Here is a 22,726-nt window from a genome sequence, read left to right as displayed (position 1 = left end):
CTTCATATAAGATAGGCATAAGGCTATCCTTCATATAAGATAGGGATAGGCATAAGGCTATCCTTCATATAAGATAGGGATAGGCATAAGGCTATCCTTCATATAAGATAGGGATAGGCATAAGGCTATCCTTCATATAAGATAGGGATAGGCATAAGGCTATACTTCATATAAGATAAGGATAGGCATAAGGCTATCCTTCATATAAGATAAGGATAGGCATAAGGCTATCCTTCATATAAGATAGGGATAGGCATAAGGCTATCCTTCATATAAGATAGGGATAGGCATAAGGCTATCCTTCATATAAGATAGGGATAGGTATAAGGCTATCCTTCATATAAGATAGGGATAGGCATAAGGCTATCCTTCATATAAGATAGGCATAAGGCTATCCTTCATATAAGATAGGCATAAGGCTATCCTTCATATAAGATAGGGATAGGTATAAGGCTATCCTTCATATAAGATAAGGATAGGCATAAGGCTATCCTTAATATAAGATAGGGCTGGGGACTATGCATAGTACAGTATTCAGAATTTTGGGCACATTAGCTGCTGACACTTTTTTCTCATGAATTACCATTATAAATAGCCTCGCACAGAGCCACAGCCCATACAGGCACTGTCGCACATGGTCACCTCAGATATATATGTATTATTTGGGTTGTGTCTGATAAAAATAAAAAAACAACATGTACGAAGGCATTTGAGCTATGCAAGTAGGAGTGCCTGGGTACCTATAGGAAATGAGTCAGCCCCCAGGGCGGGTGTGCCAGAGCCAGGCATAGGAAAGCACTCGACTATGTCACATCATGTGTTATAAGCCCCACCTCTCTGGGATGTACTAACCATCTTTTAAAAATCACACCACTCTTAGTCCCTGCCCCTAATAGTGGTATAGGAGGGGAAAGAAAAGAAATTAATTGAAGTTCACCCTGAGCTACCCTGGACAGTCTACAACCTGAACCTGAAGGGTGTGCACTTTGGTCCTGGATACAAGGAGTCCTGGGCGTCACATTGTATATAGGGGAGCTGCTTTTTAGTTATAGAGGATCTTAATTTGCAATATTATGGGACCTTCCAGGATCTCTAAGATCTGCTTGCTGCTGCTGCTAATACATCTGACATCTGCTAACTCAGGTAATATATCAATATACATATACTGTGGTGATCTTGTGCTATGTATTGGACCGGTGTTTCCCAACCAGGGTGCCTCCAGCTGATGCAAAACTACAACTCCCAGCATGCCCGGACAGCCAACGGCTGTCCGGGCATGCTGGGAGTTGTAGTTTTGCAACAGCTGGCGGCATCCTGGTTGGGAAACACTGTATTGGACCTTGCTAGGTTCTTATTTTTTATTTTTTTTTATCTATTTTATATATATATATATATATATATATATATATATATATATATATATATATATATATATATATATATATACCGTATATATATATTTTTTTTTGAGATAAGTAGTCTCATACATATATATACACAGACATATACACGTGTGTGTGTGTGTATATATATATATATATATATATATATATATATATATATATATATACACACATACACACACGTCTCTCATATTTCCTATCTATATCTATCTCCTATTTAAACATTTAGGTTTACTACACGTTCCTATGGTGATCACTAGAATCGGGCTTACACTGATGCCTATGGATGTATGCATTGGTTGCCCATAGCAACCGATTCTGATTTTCCTATTTGAAATGTAAAGCTGCGGTTGGTTGCTATGAGCAACAAGGACCGTTCCATAAATAAGCCCCCTGGGGGAGATTTATCAAAACCCATCCAGAGGAAAAGTTGCTGAATTGCCCATAGCAACCAATCAGATGGCGTCTTTCATTTTTGAAAAGGCCTCTGCAAAATGAAAGAGGCGATCTGATTGGTTGCTATGGGCAACTTTTCCTTTGCACTAGTTTTGATAACACCCCCCCCCCCCCCCCCCCCCCGTATCTATGCAGTTACCTGGGATGACTACGACTTGTCTTGTGTTAGGAGGGGGACTACAAGTCCCAGCAAGCCAGACTGGCACTCCTGGCTGTCAGGGAAGCTGCTTCTTCATTGAGTCTTGTCAGCCATTACTGGGGTAGCCAGGGGCATCTTTACCTCAGATAACCGCTATATGGTAATAGGGGGGGGGGCGTCTGAGGTAACGGTCGTCTATGGCAACGCAGCAAACCAGTATATGTATACATGTTATAGTTGGGATAGTTACCTGTCTATATGTATAATATAAATCGTCATATCGCGATATAAATTAGAACGTCCCCAATTATTAGGAGCGGTGACAGTTACAACCGGCTTTCACACACGCCTCACGCGCTTGACGGAGTAACCGCCTCCCTCCCGTGGCCGCGCCCACAGCATGAATGGGGCCGCCGCCGTCGCGTCGTCTCATTGGGTGACGTGAAATCTGCCGATCGCGAGCCCCCGCCCCCGGAGCCAATAGGAAAACAAGAGGGCGTGGCTTGAGCGGGCGTCTTTTTATCCCCCTCCTCATACGAGGCATCATCTCCTTCTATGACGATTTTCCCGCCCATTTCTCTGTGAGGGGAGGAGAGCGGGAGTGCGTCACTAGTGTCTCCTTATGCGTGTGTGGGGCTGGGGCCAGGGTGTGGCGGGCCCTGCGCTATGGTTTACTGATAAGAGCCAGACACATGGCATATATATATATATATATATATATATATATATATATATATATATAATGTGTGTGTACACCGTGTGTCTATACATATATAGGAGCATACAGATACATATATCTTTACAATTTAAGACGGGAAGTTTTCAAATCTGAGGTAAATACCTCAATATTCCTGAGGTAAACGTGAGGCCTCCAGCCTATTAGGTTATGTTTACATCTAATACTGGTAATATGTCACTCGTGTATGATTGAATGCCAGCCATAAGGTATTTCAGCACTTACCACAGTGCACCGAATGGTTCCATACACTGAACGTCTACTTGAGATATCCTGGCAGATACTGTGGTGTGCCCATAGGGTTCAATGGGCCATACATCTGCTTGTGATATCCTGACACATACCGTGATATTCCGACGCATGCCGTGGTGTTCATATGGCTCAATAGGCCAAATGTCTGCTTGCGATATTCCGACGTATACTCTTGTGTGCCCATAGGGTTCAATAGACCAAACGCCCGCTTGTGATATTCCCGTACCATGGCGTGCTCTTAGGGTTTAGTACACTGAATGTCTAATTGTGACATCCCAACGCATACCATGGCATGCCGATAGGGTTCAATAGGCCAAACATGTACTTGTGATATTCTAACGCATACCATGGCATGCCGATAGGGTTCAATAGGCCAAAATGTCTACTTGTTATATTGCAACTCATACTGTGGCAAGCCCATAGGGTTCAATAGGCCAAACGTCTACTTGTTATATTGCGACGCATGCCCATAGGGTACAATAGACCAAACATGATGACATGTGATGCCGTGCTGTGTCATAAGTCAAAGCAATACATTCCATAAAATTATTATCCTATAGGAGTACAACATGGATTTTTTTTCATTAGGGATCTGCGTACCTATGATGTCCATGTGGACGTAAATATGTAAACAAACGATAGCCCACCCCCCTACTTTTCAGTTGCGACCATTGACGTGGTCCACTATTTCAGCCATATTTACTGGAAAACATTGCTTGAGTCAAGTGCATGTTCTACCAGATCGATTAATAAAGATCAATTTGGCTTCTCTATTAACATGGTATTTTCTCATGAGAAGTGAGAAATCTCAAAATACGTAAAAACTTCCCATGACTCATTATCAGATAACACGAGAAAAGAGTATAAGAGTGAAGTCACTAGAGATGAGCGAACTTACAGTAAATTCGATTCGTCACGAACTTCTCGGCTCGGCAGTTGATGACTTTATCCTGCATAAATTAGTTTAGCTTTCTGGTGCTGCCGTGGGCTGGAAAGGTGGATACAGTCCTTGGAAAGATTCTCCTAGGACTGTATCCACCTTTTCCAGCCCACCGGAGCACCGGAAAGCTGAACTAATTTATGCAGGAAAAGTCATCAACTGCCGAGCCGAGAAGTTCGTGACGATCCGAATTTACTGTAAGTTCGCTCATCTCTAGAAGTCACAATAGAAGATATATCTGTATAGTGAACGTGATCCTCATAGTCCTGATTCTTTATGTTGACTAGCTGAAGGATCTATAGACATCAATCAGCCAAATCCCTGATTTTGTTGTAACCGGCGGACTGCTCCCACAAATAATGAGGTCTATTCCCTGGCTAATAAAAGGGGGGTCTTGAGCAGGGTTCCCCTCTTGTATTAAAGAGTCAGTCCAATTTTACTTTGAATTTGCGATCGATCTGAAGTTCACTCAAGAGAGTAACTTTGTTGGGTCCATTTAAACCTACTCTCTGCTGGAGGTATATTTGCTTCCATGGAGAAGCATTGATCCTTATAGTAACTGAGATTTTTTTTTTCTTTTTTAATGTTTGCTCTTATCGCAGCAGTCCACGTTGCAGCAACTCTGGGCTGTCAGCATGAACATCTCAAGGAGCCACACCCTATGCTTCTTTTTAACCATGGCTGAGCCTATAACTTATCTGTGTCTAGTGTACGGTATACACAGTTCAAAACCCCAGACCTTAAGGCTCAAAGCCACATGTTACTGCTGTGTTATCGCAACTCATAATCACTGGAACTGTTTAAAAGATGCATTCAAAAAATTTTTGTTATGAAAGTTATTCTTGCAGTATGGCTAGGAGATTTCAAGGTTCCAAGTGTGCCTGGCACTGCCTTAATCATGAAATTCTGTAGTGTAGACTGTGACGGGGAATCCCATTGACAGTAATAGGATTCTGCTTTAGGCTGGGTTCACACTACGTTTTGTTAAATACGGTTCCCGTATACGGCTGGGAGGAGGGGGGCGGGGCTTAATTGCGGCGCCCGCACTCAGCCATATTCGGCAACCGTATTTAATGCATGTCTATGAGCCGACCGGAGTGAACCGCAGCCTCCGGTCGGCTTCGTTTTCGGCCATATGCGGTTTCCCGACTGTAAGCAAAAACGCTATCGACCACGTTTTTGCCTGCGGTCGGGAAACCACATACGGCCGAAAACGAAGCCGACCGGAGGCTGCATTTCGCTCCGGTCGGCTCATAGACATGCATTAAATATGGTTCCCGAATACGGCTGAGTGCGTGCGCCGCAATTAAGCCCCGCCCCCCCTCCTCCCAGCCGTATACGGGAACCTTATTTAACGTGGTGTGAACCCAGCCTTACTGAAATTTCCATAAGTAATTTTAAAGCAAAATTACGCTTGGAAATTCTGCAGTGTGAACTTTTAGCCTTCGGCTGGGAATATACCATTTAGGGCCAGTTTTTAGGGGGCATCCAGAACTTGAATTTATCATTGAAAAAAAAAAAACAAAAAAAAAACAGCTGCATACAAATTGCTGACAGGGTCCCTGACTTGTTGCCCTGGACCCCATTTTCTATACTGTCCGTGTATTTTACTGTATTATTTTTTTCTTGTTAAATGTGTGTTTAAAAAAAAAAATTGCAATAAAAATGTAAAAAAAGAGAAACAAAACTTCTGTGACAAGTAATTTTTAGAGTAGATGCCAACTTTGGGCAACCCCTGTTATTTCCAAAGTTCTCACTATTACCAGTACAGCGGTGGTCTCCAAACTGTGGACTCCCAGCTGTTGCAAAACTACAACTCTCAGCATGCTGGTAGTTTTGCAACAGTTGGATGTCTGCAGTTTGGAGACCACTGCACTACGGAATCCACTTGATCAATGAACATCCATGTATGGGGTGTGACAGCTTTTGCCAGCAAGGGACGGTCTTTGCATCAGCTTCCTGTGATGGATAATAGAAATGGCGTTGTATCGGTGAACCCTGCTCTACTAAAGGTAGCTGACCTGCAATACTGCGAGGAGCCTATGGAAAAGGGTGATGCAGCTTCTCAAAGAAGAATCCACACTTTTCTATCTCCTTTCATATCAGCCATGAATTTACATCCGTACCTTGTCAGTGCTAACTCCTACTTAGTTTCTTAGTTACCTTTACACATTTGTTGTGTGACTTAAAGGACACCCGCGTGAGTCATATAACATGATCGCCGAGTTTCCACAGTAGATAAGGCGGAACAGGTGAAAGCAATGTGTCGCAATTACAGTGCACATGCCTATGTAATGTCCAACCTTATCTTATGCAGCAGAGGTGAAGAGGGCATAGTAATCGTAAGACACTCCAAAAGGAGTCCGAGAAGGTGAATAGTTTATTACTTATGTAATATTTGTCGCAAAGCGCTGTTCCATACTGTACATGTTGTAATGTATACCACAGGGGAACCATATGAAGGTATAGCATCCCTACAAGTATAAATAATTACTTGTAGATCTATATACAGACTGTTCTTTTGTAATAAATTTTTTACATAGTATTAAAGGGGTAGTCCAGTGGTGAAAAACTTATACCCTATCCTAAGGATAGGGGATAAGTTTGAGATCGCGGGGGTCCGACCGCTGGGGCCCCCCGCGATCTCTCTGTACGGGGCCCCGGCTCTCCGCCGAGATAGCGGGTGTCGACCCCCGCACGAGGCGGCGGCCGACACGCCCCCTCAATACATCTCAATGGCAGAGCCGGAGATTGCCGAAGGCAGCGCTTCGGCTCTGCCATAGAGTTGTATTGAGGGGGCGTGTCAGCCGCCGCTTCATGCGGAGGTCGACACGCCCCCTTCCCGCGGGCTGTCGGGGCTCCGTACAGGAGATCGCGGGGGGCCCCAGGGGTCGGACCCCCCGCGATCTGCAACTTATCCCCTATCCTTAAGATAGGGGATAAGTTGTAAACCACTGAGTCACCACTGGACTACTCCTTTAAAGATGGCGACAGTGTTGTGTTCATAATTGGGGATTTTCCTATCCTTGGTGATGGAAAATATAGATTTTATTAAAGACAGGAAGCTAACATTATGCTATTCTTTCTTTACTGAAATTTATAGCAGCAAACATATGGTTAATATTTAACAAGAAAGTTTTATGTATCAGCATATAACATTCATATATGATAACAATGGTACATTCCGAATCGATTTAATATCCCATCTGAATAGACTCCTCCTTTCTTTGAGGTTTAAAGGGGTATTCCAGGACTTTTTTTTTATTTGACTATGCTACAGGGGCTGTAAAGTTAGTGTAGTTCATAATAAAGTGTCTGTACCTTTTGTGTGACGGTTTTCTCACAATTCTTATGTGATTTTCACTCCAATACTTATTTTTACCAGCATACAAAATGACTGCTATCTCGGATTTTTCCCAGCTTGCAATGCGGCCGAGACCTGACTCACTAGTCATCTTATGACAGGGAGCCTGTCTGCTTTAATGGGTGGAGGGATCAATCTGCAACTAATGCAACAGCTGGAGGCACCCTGATTGAAAACCACACTGATTTGAATGGATGCAGCTCATTTATGTTTCATTGGGCTGGGTGGCTGATGTGTGGGAGTGAGGAAGATGGGATTTGTAGTCAAAAAAAGAAAAGCCAAACAGGAAATACTAATTCACAAACAACACACAGTGTTATGGTAATCTCACAACATAGCCAATTAGCCCGAAGACAAGCGCAGATCCTTCTTAAGCATGTCCATTACTGTCTGCCAGGTACGTACTATACTCACCTTATGCTGGATAACCCCTTTAAGATGAAGAACTCCATAAAGTAGAAGTACGTATATATTGTCCAAATTGAAACTGAACAAACTAGAACAATGAAGGTAGTATAATGAGGTCAGTACAACAGGACTGGAAACAGACGATCCATTTTGGAATCGGTAACTCAAGAAGATCTGACTTCCGAAGAAGGTTAAACTGAAAGAAAAAATACATTAATAAATAGGGTTGGGTAATATGGGTGGGATAATGGTCGTTTTCTGTCTTTATCTATATTTTCCATCACCAAGGATAGGAAAATCCCCAGTTTTATTACGAGACCGGAGACTCACATTATGCTTGTTTAAAGCTTAAAATAATGCATCAAGAATATACACAACGGGGGAGATTTATCAAAACCTGTGCAGAGGAAGAGTGGTGCAGTTGCCCATAGCAACCAATCAGATTGCTTCTTTCATTTTTAAAGAGGCCTGTGAAAAATGAAAGACGCAATCTGGTTGCTATGAGCAACTGCACCACTCTTTCTCTACACAGGTTTTGATAAATCTCCCCCAACATGTTTAAAGTACAGTCATAGAGACATGGCAACTTGGTCTAAAGTAAAAGGTTTGGAATGTAGATTCTGTTGACCAATTGGCAGTTTTAAAGGAATTATCCACCATAAGGTGATTTTAGTACGTACCTGGCAGACAGTAATGGACATGCTTAGGAAGGATCTGTATTTGTCTTGGGGCTATATGGCTATGTTGTGAGATTACCAGAACACTGTAGCTAGCTTTTTGTGAACTGGTATTTCCTGTTTGAGTTTTCTTCTTTTGCCTACAAATCCCAGAATTCCATTTTCCTCCCTCCCCACACATCAGCCGCCCCACCCATTGAAACATAAATGAGCTGCATCCATTCAAAAGACCTGTGGTTTTCAATCAGGGTGCCTACAGCTGTTGCATTAGTTGCAGATTGATCTCTTTCCCACCAAGCTATCCCTCCACCCAATAAAGCAAACAGGCTCCCTGTCATCAGCTGACTAGTGATGTCAGGTCTCGGCCGCATTGACACCTGGGAAAAATCTGAGACAATAGTCATTTTGTATGCTGATAAAAATAAATATTGGGGTGAAAATCACAGAAGAATTGTGAGAAAACCGTCACACACAGGTACAGACACTATATTATGAACTACACTAACTTTACAGCCCCTGTAGCATAGTCAAATAAAAAAAAAATCCTGGAATACTCCTTTAATCTATAAATAGTAACCCTGAAGGAATATAGTAAGGTAATGTCAGAGAATTAATGATATATAAATTGTAAACAGATATCGGGTGAAAGGATACAGCTGACAGAGAGCAGGTTAGGGAGAAAAAGTCTGACGGGAGCCGGAGTATGACAGCGTTGATGTAATGCTCCGTGCTGCGCTGACAGTAGCAGAGCTGTGAGGACAGCGCATCTAAAGAAAAGGAGCGCAAACCGGCTGGAGCGGGAATTAGCTCAGGGGTACACCAGTACCGTGTATGAGGTAATATGAAGGGGAATGGTGACGTACTTGAAGAGGGATGTAATCCAAAAATGCAAATATATACGGTATATATTTCTATAAGAAGTATAGTGAAAAATATAATATGAAATAAATGAGAGGGAATATTAATTACTAATAAACTATAGGGAAGTTCATTAATAAACTGTGTAAATATATTAAATATATATGAATACATTTATGAGGAGACCATTTTTTTCATGTACTTAGCCACAGCAGCAAAGAAAGAGGAGGAGTCTATTCAGATGAGACATTATATCCATTCGGACTGTACCATTGTTACCATATATGAATGTTATATGCTGATACATAAAACTTTTTCTTGTTACATATTATTAACCATATGTTTGCTGCAATAAATTTCAGTAAAGAAAGAATAGCATAATGTGAGTCTCCGGTCTTGTAATGAAATTGTTGTTATTCATTAGGTAGGTGGGTGATTCCTACTTTTGACAATATGTAATTGTTTAGGTATCCACACTTGCACTGCGCCCTCCATTTCTAATATCTTTCTCGATCAGTGATATAAATGTAGGATAAAGTTTGCATGCGTGGGCGTCTGCGCTCCTCGGTAAATGTTTAAGCCAGATTCTATTCGTGTCAGGCCTGTGTATAACTGTAGGTGGTGAAATGTTACACGCTGCCATCTCCTTGTGCTCCGTAGCGGCAGGGCCCAGAATAACACATTACATACGTTGTCTGGCCTGAAAGAAAATTGTCTTAAAGAAATTAATCCTATCTTGTCAAGTCTTTGGCGATGGGTCTTTTTTTTATTGTTATTGTTACTCGTTTGTGGTTTAGGAAGCTTTGCGTTGTAGGCCACAGTGTACCGGCCGATCAGCATTGTACTTTTTAGTAAGCATAAACTTTCTTAGCGCTCCCCATTTCAACCAGGTTACTTTGGCAAGGAGCATACCCTTCTTCTCCATAAGGGCTTGTTCACACTTCCGTTGTACTCCGTTGGCTAGTCCGGAGTTGAGCAGAGAAAAAAATTGTGCGTTCAAGTCAATGGGCCCCTTCGGGACCCGGTGGTGTCAGTTGGGCTCAGACCTGTTTTGAGTCCGTTGGGCAACTAAAAGAGCCGAACAGACACAGAACGGGATGGAGCACAAAAGCAGTGTGAACTTAGTCTTACAGGTAAAGAGTCTGTCAGCATGATGCAGGGGTAAACCAACAATGAGGGCGGGGAGTTTCTGATTTTTATTTTTTATTTTTTCTGCATACACCCCTTACCTGTTGTTCTACCATCCAAACATGTAAAAAAAAAATTTGCTTGAAATAAATAGAATCCAAAAGCACAGAACATAACATATAAAGCCTCCGAAAAAAAATGTGCTAGACACTAAAAATGCTCTAAAGGGGGTGTATCTATAGGGGGAGATTTATCAAAACCTGTGCAGAGGAAAAGTTGCCCAGTTACCCATAGCAACCAATCAGATCTCCACTTTCATTTTTAACAAGGCCTCTGTAAAATGAAAGAAGTGATCTGATTGGTTGCTATGGGCAACTGGACAACTTTTCCTCGGCACAGGTTTTGATAAATCTCCCCCATAAAGTTTATAATCTCATCCACTTAAGCACAAAAGAAAAAAAAAATTGCCCAACTCTAGAGACCAATGGATAATATACACGATTGCAAAAAAAAAAAAAAAGTCCCAATGCCTGACTGGAGGCACACTGGTTGTAAAACACTGCTCTACAAGTTTCACCAAGCAGCTTCCTCTGGGGTCCGGTTTGGTCAGTGCCTGCTTAATTCTACATGTACATGGTACAATTTCCCGCGATCTTATCATTTGTGTTTACTGTATATATGTTCACGAATCGTGAGGTTATGTTGTATACACTGTAAACATATAGCAAGGTGGAGATGTGAAGCTGTTCCCGATCTTGTATAAACTGAAATTTGGAAAGAAAGAACAGGGATGTTCTGACTTGTCTTAGGGTGTAGTATGGGCGTATGTAAGAATCGAGAGCTCTTCTCTCTACATTAGTAAGGCTTTGGTTGAGGAAATCTTGGCACACGTTCAGTACCTTTATATTTCCCCCCTCCCACACGTAAATGCCTTCATTCCCTCCAGAGACCGGAATAGACTGGGCTGACTGTATGCTGGTGGTATTCAAAAGTTTAGCCACTCCTATGTGACATGAACACGCTTCTCCCTGCAAGGAAATCACATGTGTATGGCAGACCTATATCCTCATATAGTCTGTATTTCTGCTACAGTTTATCACACTTCTGCGCCAGGATATCGGTTTAAATCTCCCAGCAACTACTTTGCCCGAGACTACAGCGATCAGGTTTCAGATTTGGCAAAAGTCCCATAGACTTGCATAGGACTTCTATCAAAAAACGTTATCCGGAAGTCTTGCCAGAAGATTTAAACGGGTATCCTGCTGCCGGAGCGTGATCGAAGTTATGCTGTAACTATGGGGAATATTAAGCTGTCATATCACAAACCAGACCTATGGGTCCGTCACCCCCCGGGGAGGGAATGATGGATACATCATTAACGGAACATCTGTCGCTTTCTGAGCAAGATTGTCTGGAGACATAACATCCATCTCCCGAGGCGGTATCCATGTTTAGAACATATGTTCTTGGCCGTCGAGGTTGTCTTTAATCCTTTAAATCTCCCTTATCTCATATGAAATGTTCATACAGACAAACCAGGTTGTAGATATCCGTAATATATTCACTGCTGAGGCTCCAGGCTGGAGTAACAGGTTCTAGATATATGTATATCATGCTGACTTCCTGCTAGTTGTCATGTGCGAGACCTTCGGGCATGTACTTTCCCTGTTCATGGCCCCATGTTTTACATTATACCTATACTATGCCTTTTAGACCTTATATAAAACTGAATAACTTAGAACTACAATATTAATACAATTATATTTTGTTAATCTTTCATTTAATAAGCCATAAGAGATCTATATTATGTGAAGACACATGGCCAGCTGTTAGATAGGTTGGTGCCCTGTGCAGTAGCTTCTCTACCCGTCTTCAGTGTACCAGTGTATCATACTGTGCCCGAATAACATGCTCATGGTGGTAAAACTATCTTTGTTGGCTCTAGGGCCCATGCACACTAAGGAAATGCAGCGCCGGCCTGATCAACGCTTATTTCACAGGAATAGAAGCATCAAAAAAGTCCCAAAGTTCTGTGCAGATTCCAGAATGAAAGAATGAACATGTTCATTCGATCAACAGAATCCTATTCCTCATGGGAAGTTCCGCTATGTTACTTCCAACATGTGAATTAAAGGGGTACACCGGGGAAAACCTTTTTTCTTCTGGTGGCAGAAAGTTAAACATATTTGTAAATTGCTTCTATTAAAAAATCTTAATCCTTCCTGTACTTATTAGCTGCTGAATACTACAGAGGAAATTCTTTTCTTTTTTGGAATTCTCTCTGATGACATCACGACCACAGTTCTCTCTGCTGACGTTATTATAATAATTATAACGCTTTATTTATTGTTGTCCTTAGTGGGATTTGAACCCAAGTCCCCAGCGCTGCAAGGCAGCAGTGCTAACCACTGAGCCACCATGCTGCCCTTAGCATACATCTGCTATGCACGGGTGCTAAAATGGACAGAGATGTCAGCAGAGAGCACTGTGCTCGTGATGTCATCAGTGTTCCAAAAAGAAAGGAATTTCCTCTGTAGCATACAGCAGCTAATAAGTACTGGAAGGATTAAGATTTTTTAATAGAAGTAATTTACAAATATGTTTAACTTTCTGCCACCAGTTGATTTAAAAGAAAAAAGGTTTTCACCGGAGTACCCCTTTAAGCAGCAGCATCCTTTTGAGATTAAATAGGGTTTTACTGCACGAGAAATCTGCTTGGAATTAATGTCCGCAGTGTGCATGGGCCGTAAATGATCTTTTAAGCTATTAGGTCATGTATCATAAAATCAGCACATCATTACATTTTATATATATATTGTCTTTCTTCTTCTCCTAGGGGTCACCAAATGTGACAGAAACGAGTTCCAATGTGATGACGGGAAATGCATCCCATACAAGTGGGTCTGTGACGGCACTGAGGAGTGCAGGGATGGGTCTGATGAGTTTCACGAGACCTGCCGTAAGTACCGGATCTATACACTATACAGACCCTGAAAGAAAATCCTATTCTAATGAAGTCATGTTTATAATACCTTTTTATATGTTTTTCCCAGCAGAGCACAAAACATGCAGCCCTGACCAGTTCAGCTGTGGTGGCCGGTCAAACCGATGTATCCCCAAGTCATGGCAGTGCGATGACCAAGAAGACTGTGAAAATGGCTCTGACGAGAAGGACTGCGGTAGGTGTCATGTTTAGGCTGCTCTATTCTGCTGACTTCAACCTTTTCTTCAATGGAAAACTATAGCGAGTTTTGCAATATCTAGTACGCTCGCTCTGGGTCTGATTACTGGCTATAACTAATTTATGTCTAATTTGGCCTTTTTCTTCCGTTACAGCTCACAAGCCATGCGCTTCTGATGATCAGTTCCAGTGCCGCAGTGGAATGTGCATCTCCCTTGAATACCTATGTGATGGAGATCACGACTGTGACGACAGCAGCGATGAAGACAATTGCCCTGCCCCTACTTGCAATCCATCTTTTTTTCAATGCAAGAACAATACCCTCTGCATCCCAAAGTTGTGGACATGCGATGGGGATCCCGACTGTGAAGATGGCTCCGATGAGGAAAGCTGTGAAGGGAAGGAGCCAATCAAGACAGACAAGCCCTGCTCCTCCTTGGAGTTCCACTGCGGCAGTGGCGAGTGTATACATATGAGCTGGAAGTGTGATGGAGGCTTTGACTGCAAGGACAAATCTGACGAAAAAGACTGTGGTAAGTAACCTGCCATGTCAAACTTAAAGCGTCATTATCATTAAAGGTGTACTCCTGTGCTTAGACATCTTATCCCCTATCCAAAGGATTGGGGATAAGATGCCTGATCGCGGGGGTCCTGCCGCTGGGCCCACAGGGGTCCCACAGCTGTCACGCCCTCTCCCATAGGCTTGCATTGAGGGGGCGGAGCGTGACGTCACACGGGGGCGGAGGCGTGACGTCACAATGCTCCGTCACCCGTGATCACCAGTAATCAGACCCGGAGCGAACGTGCTCCGGGGACTCATTTTAACGGGGTGCTGCGTGCAAGATCACGGGGGTCCCCAGCGGCAGGACCCCCGCAATCAGGCATCTTATCCCCTATCCTTTGGCTAGGGGATAAGATGTCTAAGCGCCGGAGTACCCCTTTAAGAACAACTTTTTACATATTGCCCAGAATACAAGCTAAACTTTTTTTTTTTTTTAATGTTCGCAATTGCAGAAAAACCGACCTGCGGCCCAGATCAGTTCCAGTGTACCAGCGGCAAATGCATTCATGGCAGCCGGCAGTGTGACCAACAATACGACTGTGATGATCGAAGTGACGAAAAAGACTGCATGAATGGTGAGCACCGTACTTGATGACGGGCCTAGACCCAGTGTATGATAAAGTGCTAGTAACAGTCTCCAAATGTTCTTCTGGAACATAAAACATATTTTTTTATTTCCCCAGTGACAAAATGCGATGGTCCCAACAAGTTCAAATGCTCCAGCGGAGAATGTATTAGTATGGAACGAGTGTGTGACAACGTCGGAGACTGTAGAGACTGGTCAGATGAACCGATTAAAGCATGTGGTGAGTATGACAATCCTTGTCACCTCAGGAACATCTGAATGATCATATGCAAGGGTTATCTATATTCATTGGGGCCATCTCCTATTTTCCAGGTGAAAACGAATGCATGAAAAAGAATGGCGGCTGCTCTCATATATGCAATGACCTCAAGATTGGATACGAGTGTTTATGCCCAGAGGGATATCGCTTAGTTGACGGAAGGAAATGTGAAGGTAAATTGGTGTTTAAAGTCTTCTACTAGCAAAATTTCATCTTCACTTGTGTTATCAGTTTATGCTCTATACCAGTGGTCTTCAACCTGAGGACCTCCAGATGTTGCAAAACTACAACTCCCAGCATGCCCAGACAGCCGTTGGCTGTCTGGGCATGCTGGGAGTTGTAGTTGTGCCACATCTGGAGGTCCAACTCAATGGCTTTCAACCTGCAGACCTCCAGATGTTGCAAAACTACAATTCCCAGCATGCCCGGACAGCCAACGGCTGTCTGGGCATGCTGGGAGTTGTAGTTTTGCCACATCTGGAGGGACAACTCAATGGCTTTCAACCTGCAGACCTCCAGAAGTAGCAAAACTACAACTCCCAGCATGTCCGGACAGCCAATGGCTGTCCGGGCATGCTGGGAGTTGTAGTTTTGCAACATCTGCAAGTCCACAGGTTGGAGTCCACTGCTCTATACAGTTACACATATACAAAGAATTTATGTAGGTCTCAATCTTTATTTTTATTTTTTTTTAGATATTGATGAATGTGCGCTGCCTGATACCTGCAGCCAAATCTGCACCAACCTGGACGGAAGCTACAAATGCGAATGCTATGATGGCTACCAAATTGATCCCATGACTGGGTCCTGCAAGGGCATTGGTAAGTCTTAAAGGGGTATTCCAGGCAAAAACTTTATATATATATATATATGTAAATTACTTCTATTAAAAAATCTTAATCCTTCCAATAGTTATTAGCTTCTGAAGTTTTCTGTCTAACTGCTCAATGATGATGTCACGTCCCGGGAGCTGTGCATGATGGGAGAATATCCCCATAGGGACTGCACAGCTCCCGGGACGTGAGTCATCAGAAAGCAGTTAGACAGAAAACAACAACTCAACTTCAGAAGCTAATAACTATTGAAAGGATTAAGATTTTTTAATAGAAGTAATTTACAAATCTGTTTTTAACTTTCCGGAGCCAGTTGATATATATAAAAAATACGTTTTGGCCTGGAATACCCCCTTTTAAAGTGTACCTTCGATGCTTTTCGCTTTTATGAAAAATTACTATAGGGCAGCACTGTGAATGATCATTTTTTTTAAATCACGGTCATTCATAGATTTTGGCACCGAACTAAATCACTTTGATTTTGTCACCAAAATGGCTTTCCGAGTTCTTCCCGCTCCCTGTCTGCATTATGAGACATAGCCTTCTGCTCCGTCTTAATAGCACCTGTCTCCTGTGCAAAACCCAGTGCTGTGCAATACTGGGTCTCTTACTGGAGATGGGTGCTATGGAACTGGAAGCTCCTAACGCATAGTGATATGCGATGGAAAGAACAGGTGCTCCGAAAAGCTATTCCGGGGCTGAAATCAATATTAAAATCATTTTATTTAAATGACTGTTTTGCATTGAGCAGCTATTAAGGTTGTACTTGTTTGCATTTCTTAGGAACAGTGGCTTACCTCTTCTTCACCAACCGTCATGAGGTGCGGAAGATGACGTTGGACAGGAGCGAGTACACAAGTTTCATCCCGAGTCTTAAGAATGTAGTAGCATTGGATATGGAGATAGCAAGCAATAAAATCTACTGGTCTGACCTATCCCAAAAGAAGATTTACAGGTAATGAGAGTGACTATGACAATTGTTCTACATCTGTGTGCCTCCAGAACAGTGTGCCTCCAGCCAGCGGCTGTCCGGGCATGCTGGGATTTGTAGTTTTGCAACAGCTGGAGGTACACTGTTTTAGGAAAACACTGATCTACATATTTGCTATTTGTTTTGCATTCTGGAATTCATATAAAAAGAAAAGATTGACGTTTCTTTTCTTACCCCCCCCCTACAGTGCTTTAATGGACAAGGCTCATAACTTTTCCCACCACGAGACTGTCATCGGTAATGAAATTCAAGCTCCGGATGGCATTGCAGTAGATTGGGTCCATGCCAACCTATACTGGACAGACTCTGCCATGGGCGCTATCTCTGTAGCCAATACTGCTGGCTCCAAGCGAAAAACACTCTTCAGAGAGGGTCTGGCAAAGCCACGAGATATCGTGGTGGATCCCACTAAAGGGTAAGAAATGTTGTTTCTAACCACTACATCAGTGGTCTTCAACCTGTGGACCTCGAGATGTTGCAAAACTACAACTCCCAGCATGCCCGGACAGCCTACGGCTGTCCGGGCATGCTGGGAGTTGTAGTTTTGCAACATCTGGAGGTCCACAGGTTGAAGACCACTGCACTACATGATGATGGCTGTCTGGTCATGATGGGAGTTGTAGTTTTGCAACAGGAAAAATTAATCTGGTAGATAGAACATTAGCTCATATTAAATCTTACTCTCTCTTTACCCTCTCAGGTTTATGTACTGGACCGACTGGGGCTCTCCTGCCAAAATTGAGAGGGGCGGTCTGAATGGAGCAGCCAGACATACTCTGGTTGACAGCGACATTGAATGGCCCAATGGAATCACACTGGGTGAGTATTTTTATGATCTGCTTTAAAGGAACTTAGTGCCGAAAATGGTGGTGTACGACAAAGGGTGTTGTGCTCTTTCAATCCATGTGTCGTGCACCGTCCCCATTTTTGCCCTTTGTAATTACGTTAAAACCAATAAAATGGACATTGACCCGAGAATTATTTTAATCTTACAACATGTTGTGTTCTCCCCTTCAGACCTGACCCATCAGAGACTTTACTGGGTGGACTCCAAGTTGCACACTCTGTCCAGCATTGACGTGACTGGGGGAAACCGGAGAATGGTCCTTTCCGACGAGCATTCCTTATCTCACCCGTTCGGCCTCACCATCTTTGAGGTAAGTTTATCCTTTTGTCACAGTCATTGTGGTTAAACTTACGACATAAAAAAAAACACAAATCTGATGCCAGCTATACTTGTGCCAAGTATTTCCTTAAGTGTGTGTTCTCTCTTATTTGGAGTGAGCTCATACCACTTGAACCAACTTTATTATTAACGTTTCCCTCTTTTAACATTTCGTTTTACTTTCTGAAGGACCTGGTTTTCTGGACTGATATCGACAATGAAGCTATATTCAGTGCTAACAGGCTGACCGGAGAAGAAATCAAGAAGGTGGCTGAGGATCTGTTATCGCCAGAAGACATTGTCCTGTATCACAATAGGGGACAACCTGAAGGTAGGATGTGTGATGGTCTTTATTGTTGCTAAAGAATAGAACCTCTGTTTGGCCAATTTCACATGGCAGCATTTGTAAGGCAGAAAACTCTCCCTTTTATACTGTAGATTCCCCTACTGGTTTTGGATTGCAAATAATACTACCGTATATACTCGAGTATAAGCCGAGTTTTTCAGCTTGATTTTTTCCTGCTGAAAACGCCCCCCTCGGCTTATACTTGAGTGAACTCTCCGCCTGTCAATCCCTTCTCAGTGCTCTTCAACCTGCGGACCTCCAGATGTTGCAAAACTACAACTCCCAGCATGCCCGGACAGCCATCGGCTGTCCGGGCATGCTGGGAGTTGTAGTTTTGAAACATCTGGAGGTCCGCAGGTTGAAGACCACTGCGGCCTTCGTCATAATCCAGACCCCCCTTTAGTTTTCTACTCTCCTCCCCTCGGTGGGAAGGAAGGGGTGAACTGGTCCGGGCCATCTATGCTGCAGGGACCGTCCGGTGGGGAGGGTTAGTCGTTCCTGGCTGTCCATCTTCACCGGGAGGCCCTCTTCTCCACTCCGGGCCGGCCCCGGACTAGTGACGTTGCCTTGACGACGACGCACAGGGACGTCCGTGCGCAGCAGACTATGACTGTCCGGGCATGCTGGGAGTTGTAGTTTTGCAACATCTGGAGGTGCGCAGGTTGAAGACCACTGATTGAAGGGATTGACACAGGTGGTGATGATGAAGTGGAGGGGATGATGACAGGGTGATGATGATGACGGGGGGTCTGGATGATGACATGGGGGGGATGATGTATTCCCCACCCTAGGCTTATAGTAGAGTCGATAACTTTTCCTGGGTTTTTGGGGTGAAATTAGGGGCCTCGGCTTATATTCAGGTTGGCTTATACTCGAGTATATACGGTAATACTAATAATGGATAATACTGAAATGTGAAAGTGGGCAATGTTAGGATTTATGTCAGGCTGGCATTATGACTTGTCCTGTAGTATAGCTTCAAAATCAGCTTTATCGATCAGCCCTTAGTATACAACTAGTATATATGCTCATTTCTAGATCATTGAGTTATCTGCCTGTACTTGTTTATGACTTTTTATTAAGGCATTGCTAATATTTACATTTGTATCCTTTCTAGCTGAAAACTGGTGCAATTCTCATCTTGAAAATGGAGGCTGTGAATACATGTGCCTGCCGGCCCCACATATAACTCTGCATTCTGCCAAGTATACTTGTGTATGTCCTGATGGAGAGCACTTGAGTAAAGACATGAGGAGCTGTACAAAAGGTATGTTGTCTACTTATAGACAAAACAGGCACACCATGTTATTCTTAGTGATGAGCAGGGGAGGTGTCTGACACAGGGATTTTTCCCGGGAATGCTTAAAGGAGTACTCCGGGATGGAAAAAGTGTCCTCCATACTGCCGGCAGTAAAAAAACAAAACAAAAAAAACATACCTTCCTTCGCTCCCCCGGTGCCTCCGGTAATCCGCTCCGGTCTCGGCCACAATCCACTTCCTGGTTGCCGGTGGTCGGTGAGTCATACTGCACTCAGCCAATCACCGGCCACAGCAAAGTCCCAACCGGAGTGGGTTACCGGAGGCATCGGGGGAGCGAAGGAAGGTATGTATCTCTTAATTTTTTTACTGCCGGCAGTATGGAGGCCAATTTTTCCAATTTTTTAAAGCTCCATTCACACTACAGAGCATCCACGTGGAATATTCATGCAGATTCTGCCTTGCAGCACCCTCCCATTGATTTCAATGACAATTCTGCTGCTCTGTTCACACATCCGAAGTTCCGTAGTGGAACTTCCAAAGAGGATTCCGGCAGAAGATTGAGCATTTTCAAACAAATCCTTTTTGTAAATTCACTTACTGTATGTCCGCTGTATTGCTGCCAACATAAGCGCTGACTAAGGATTATTTTGAATGACGCGAATCCACTAAGGAATTCAGTGAGAAAAGTTTCTTTGTAGAATTTCCTCAGTGTGAACAATCTTAGTAAGAATCTAACAGAGTCCATTATTTCCTCTACAGAACCACCATCTTCAGATGCACCTGTCACGTCTCCTCCTACCACGACAACAACAACCACTCCATCTACAACTCTTAGGAGTACAACTCTAGGAAAACTTCTCACCACCCCATCCAGGAGGCCTTCTACCACTAAACCTGTACAGCCTACATCAAGGCCGTCAACCACTAGAACAAGCATGACACAAAGCGCAAATAGGAACCCTGATCTGACGACACCAGAACTTAGAAGTACCACAGACTCCCAACCAGGTACAACCTCCGATTAGGTAGAAATATTATAAATCATGTAATCCTGAAGAAGGATGTGAGGAATCCTTCTTCAGGAGGATATTGTCATGTATAAAAAGAGGCATGGACTCAAGGGACAGGGACATAATACTCCCCCTTTATAAAGCATTGGTACGGCCTCACCTGGAATATGCTGTTCAGTTTTGGTCGCCTGTTCATAAAAGGGACACTGCGGAGTTGGAAAGGGTGCAGAGACGCGCGACTAAACTAATATGGGGCATGGAACATCTTAGCTATGAGGAGCGATTAAAGGAGTTACAATTGTTTAGTCTTGAGAAGAGACGTTTAAGGGGGGATATGATAAACGTATATAAGTATATTAATGGCCCATACAAAAAATATGGAGAAAAACTGTTCCAGGTTAAACCCCCCCAAAGGACAAGGGGGCACTCCCTCCGTCTGGAGAAGAAAAGGTTTAGTCGAAAGGGGCGACACGCCTTCTTTACCGTGAGGACTGTTAATTTATGGAACGGTCTACCTCAGGAACTGGTTACAGCAGGAACAATTAACAGCTTTAAAACAGGGTTAGATACATTCCTGGAACAAAATAACATTAATGCTTATGCAGAATTATAAAACGACATCCCTTCCCCTTATCCCCTTACACCCTTCCCTTCAATTCCCTGGTTGGACTTGATGGACGTATGTCTTTTTTCAACCATACTAACTATGCAACTATGAATCATGTGTAAACTTTTACTGAATTTTCTGGTGGCTTTGTTTACAGCCGGGAATAATGAAGTAAAGATGGAAACGGCAGAATCTCATTCACGTTCCAATGCTATCTACGCTGTCATCCCCGTCGGTGAGTTCAGTGATTCTGACCCATTGATAACCCAGATTATGCCCTTTCTGTAATAAACTCTGAACTATACAGCAATGTGGATGCAGCAGTGCACACCGATTCCCTATTTGACTATACAGCCTTTTTATAAACTTGACATACTGTATGGTTTTTACAGAATAAACTAATAGTTCTGCTCTCTCTTTTGCCATTTTCTAGTTATACTGTGCTTGCTTTCGTTCGGTGGCTTCCTCTTGTGGAGAAACTGGAGGTTGAAAAACACCAACACCATTCACTTTGATAATCCAGTATACCAGAAAACAACAGAGGAAGATGAGGTTCACATATGTCGGAGTCCGGATGGATACACCTATCCTTCTGTAAGTATTTTAGAGACTAATATAGTTTCTGTAGCTGAAATACGTTCTATTTGATGAAGTGTCTGTGTCTGACCCCAACTCTTTGACTTCTGTATGCCTTAATAGGATGTATGGAACAGGGCTGTTGAAATATATTGGCCCCTTTTGAATAGGTCCGTGTTTCCCAACCAAGGTTCCCCCAGCTGTTGCAAAACAACAACTCCCAGCATGCCCGGGCATGCTGGGAGTTGTAGTTTTGCAACAGCCTTCGGCTGTCTGGGCATTCTGGGTGCTGTAGCTTTGCAATAGCTGGATGCTTCCTGGTTGGGAAACTCCACCCCTAGACATCTTATCCCCTATCCAAAGGATAGGGGATAAGATGTCAGATCGCGGGGGTCCCGCCGCTGGGGACCACCGGGATCTTGGCTGCGGCACCCCGCTTTCATTACTGCACAGAGAGAGTTCATGACGGGCGATACAGGGGCCGGAGCATCATGACATCACTGCTCCGCCCCTCGTGATGTCATGGCCCGCCCTCTATGGGAGGGGGCATGACGGTTGTCAAGCCCCCTCCCATAGACTTGCATTAAGGGGACGGGCCGTGGTGTCAGGAGGGGCGGAACCATGACGTCACGATGCTCGTGCCCCTGTATCGCCTGTCATTGCGCACAGAGCGAGTTTGCTCTGTGCAGTACTGACACTGGGGTGCCGCAGCCGAGATCCCGGGGGTCCCCAGCAGCGGGACCCCCGCGATCTGACAGCTTATCAACTATGCTTTGGATAGGGGACAAGATGTCTAGGGACGGAGTACCCCTTTAAGGTAAGAAGACACAGGAGATGCCCAAGTGAACTTCCATCTGTTTTCTGCAAAGTAATGTAAATGTGTATGCTACTTGGTCAAATGTTTAATATATATATAATATATTTATATTAATTAATAAAAAAAATATATATATTTATTTATAAAAAAAATATACATTTATTTATTTATA

General features: G+C 43.4%; 1 protein-coding gene and 1 long non-coding RNA gene across 12 annotated transcripts in view; one reads left to right on the top strand and one right to left on the bottom strand.

Annotated features, from left to right (window-relative positions):
* Window positions 1-2,497, bottom strand: part of LOC130367757 (uncharacterized) — a 114,236-nt gene extending 111,739 nt beyond the window's left edge. For 3 of the 9 annotated variants that reach the window (XR_008892164.1, XR_008892163.1, XR_008892162.1), the window contains exon 1: window positions 2,249-2,473. This is a non-coding gene — a long non-coding RNA (uncharacterized LOC130367757). Of the gene's footprint in view, window positions 1-2,248 lie in introns of all 9 variants that reach the window. The other 6 variants (XR_008892157.1, XR_008892158.1, XR_008892160.1 and 3 more) reach the window with 5 other exon arrangements.
* LDLR (low density lipoprotein receptor) overlaps window positions 828-22,726 on the top strand; it is a 23,046-nt gene continuing 1,147 nt past the window's right edge. The window contains exons 1-17 of one of the 3 annotated variants that reach the window (XM_056570493.1): window positions 828-1,143; window positions 13,198-13,320; window positions 13,415-13,540; window positions 13,698-14,075; window positions 14,557-14,679; window positions 14,788-14,910; window positions 15,003-15,122; window positions 15,645-15,770; window positions 16,566-16,737; window positions 16,961-17,188; window positions 17,474-17,592; window positions 17,791-17,930; window positions 18,128-18,269; window positions 19,402-19,551; window positions 20,304-20,552; window positions 21,319-21,396; window positions 21,595-21,755. In XM_056570493.1, coding sequence (XP_056426468.1) covers window positions 1,074-1,143; window positions 13,198-13,320; window positions 13,415-13,540; window positions 13,698-14,075; window positions 14,557-14,679; window positions 14,788-14,910; window positions 15,003-15,122; window positions 15,645-15,770; window positions 16,566-16,737; window positions 16,961-17,188; window positions 17,474-17,592; window positions 17,791-17,930; window positions 18,128-18,269; window positions 19,402-19,551; window positions 20,304-20,552; window positions 21,319-21,396; window positions 21,595-21,755 — 2,628 coding nt within the window. In that variant the 5' untranslated portion in view covers window positions 828-1,073. Of the gene's footprint in view, window positions 1,144-10,849; window positions 11,840-13,197; window positions 13,321-13,414; window positions 13,541-13,697; window positions 14,076-14,556; window positions 14,680-14,787; window positions 14,911-15,002; window positions 15,123-15,644; window positions 15,771-16,565; window positions 16,738-16,960; window positions 17,189-17,473; window positions 17,593-17,790; window positions 17,931-18,127; window positions 18,270-19,401; window positions 19,552-20,303; window positions 20,553-21,318; window positions 21,397-21,594; window positions 21,756-22,726 lie in introns of those variants that run through there. The other 2 variants (XM_056570494.1, XM_056570495.1) reach the window with 2 other exon arrangements.

Source organism: Hyla sarda, chromosome 4 (assembly GCF_029499605.1).
Source record: "Hyla sarda isolate aHylSar1 chromosome 4, aHylSar1.hap1, whole genome shotgun sequence".
NCBI lineage: Eukaryota > Metazoa > Chordata > Amphibia > Anura > Hylidae > Hyla > Hyla sarda.
This window is presented reverse-complemented; position numbering and strand designations above follow the sequence as displayed.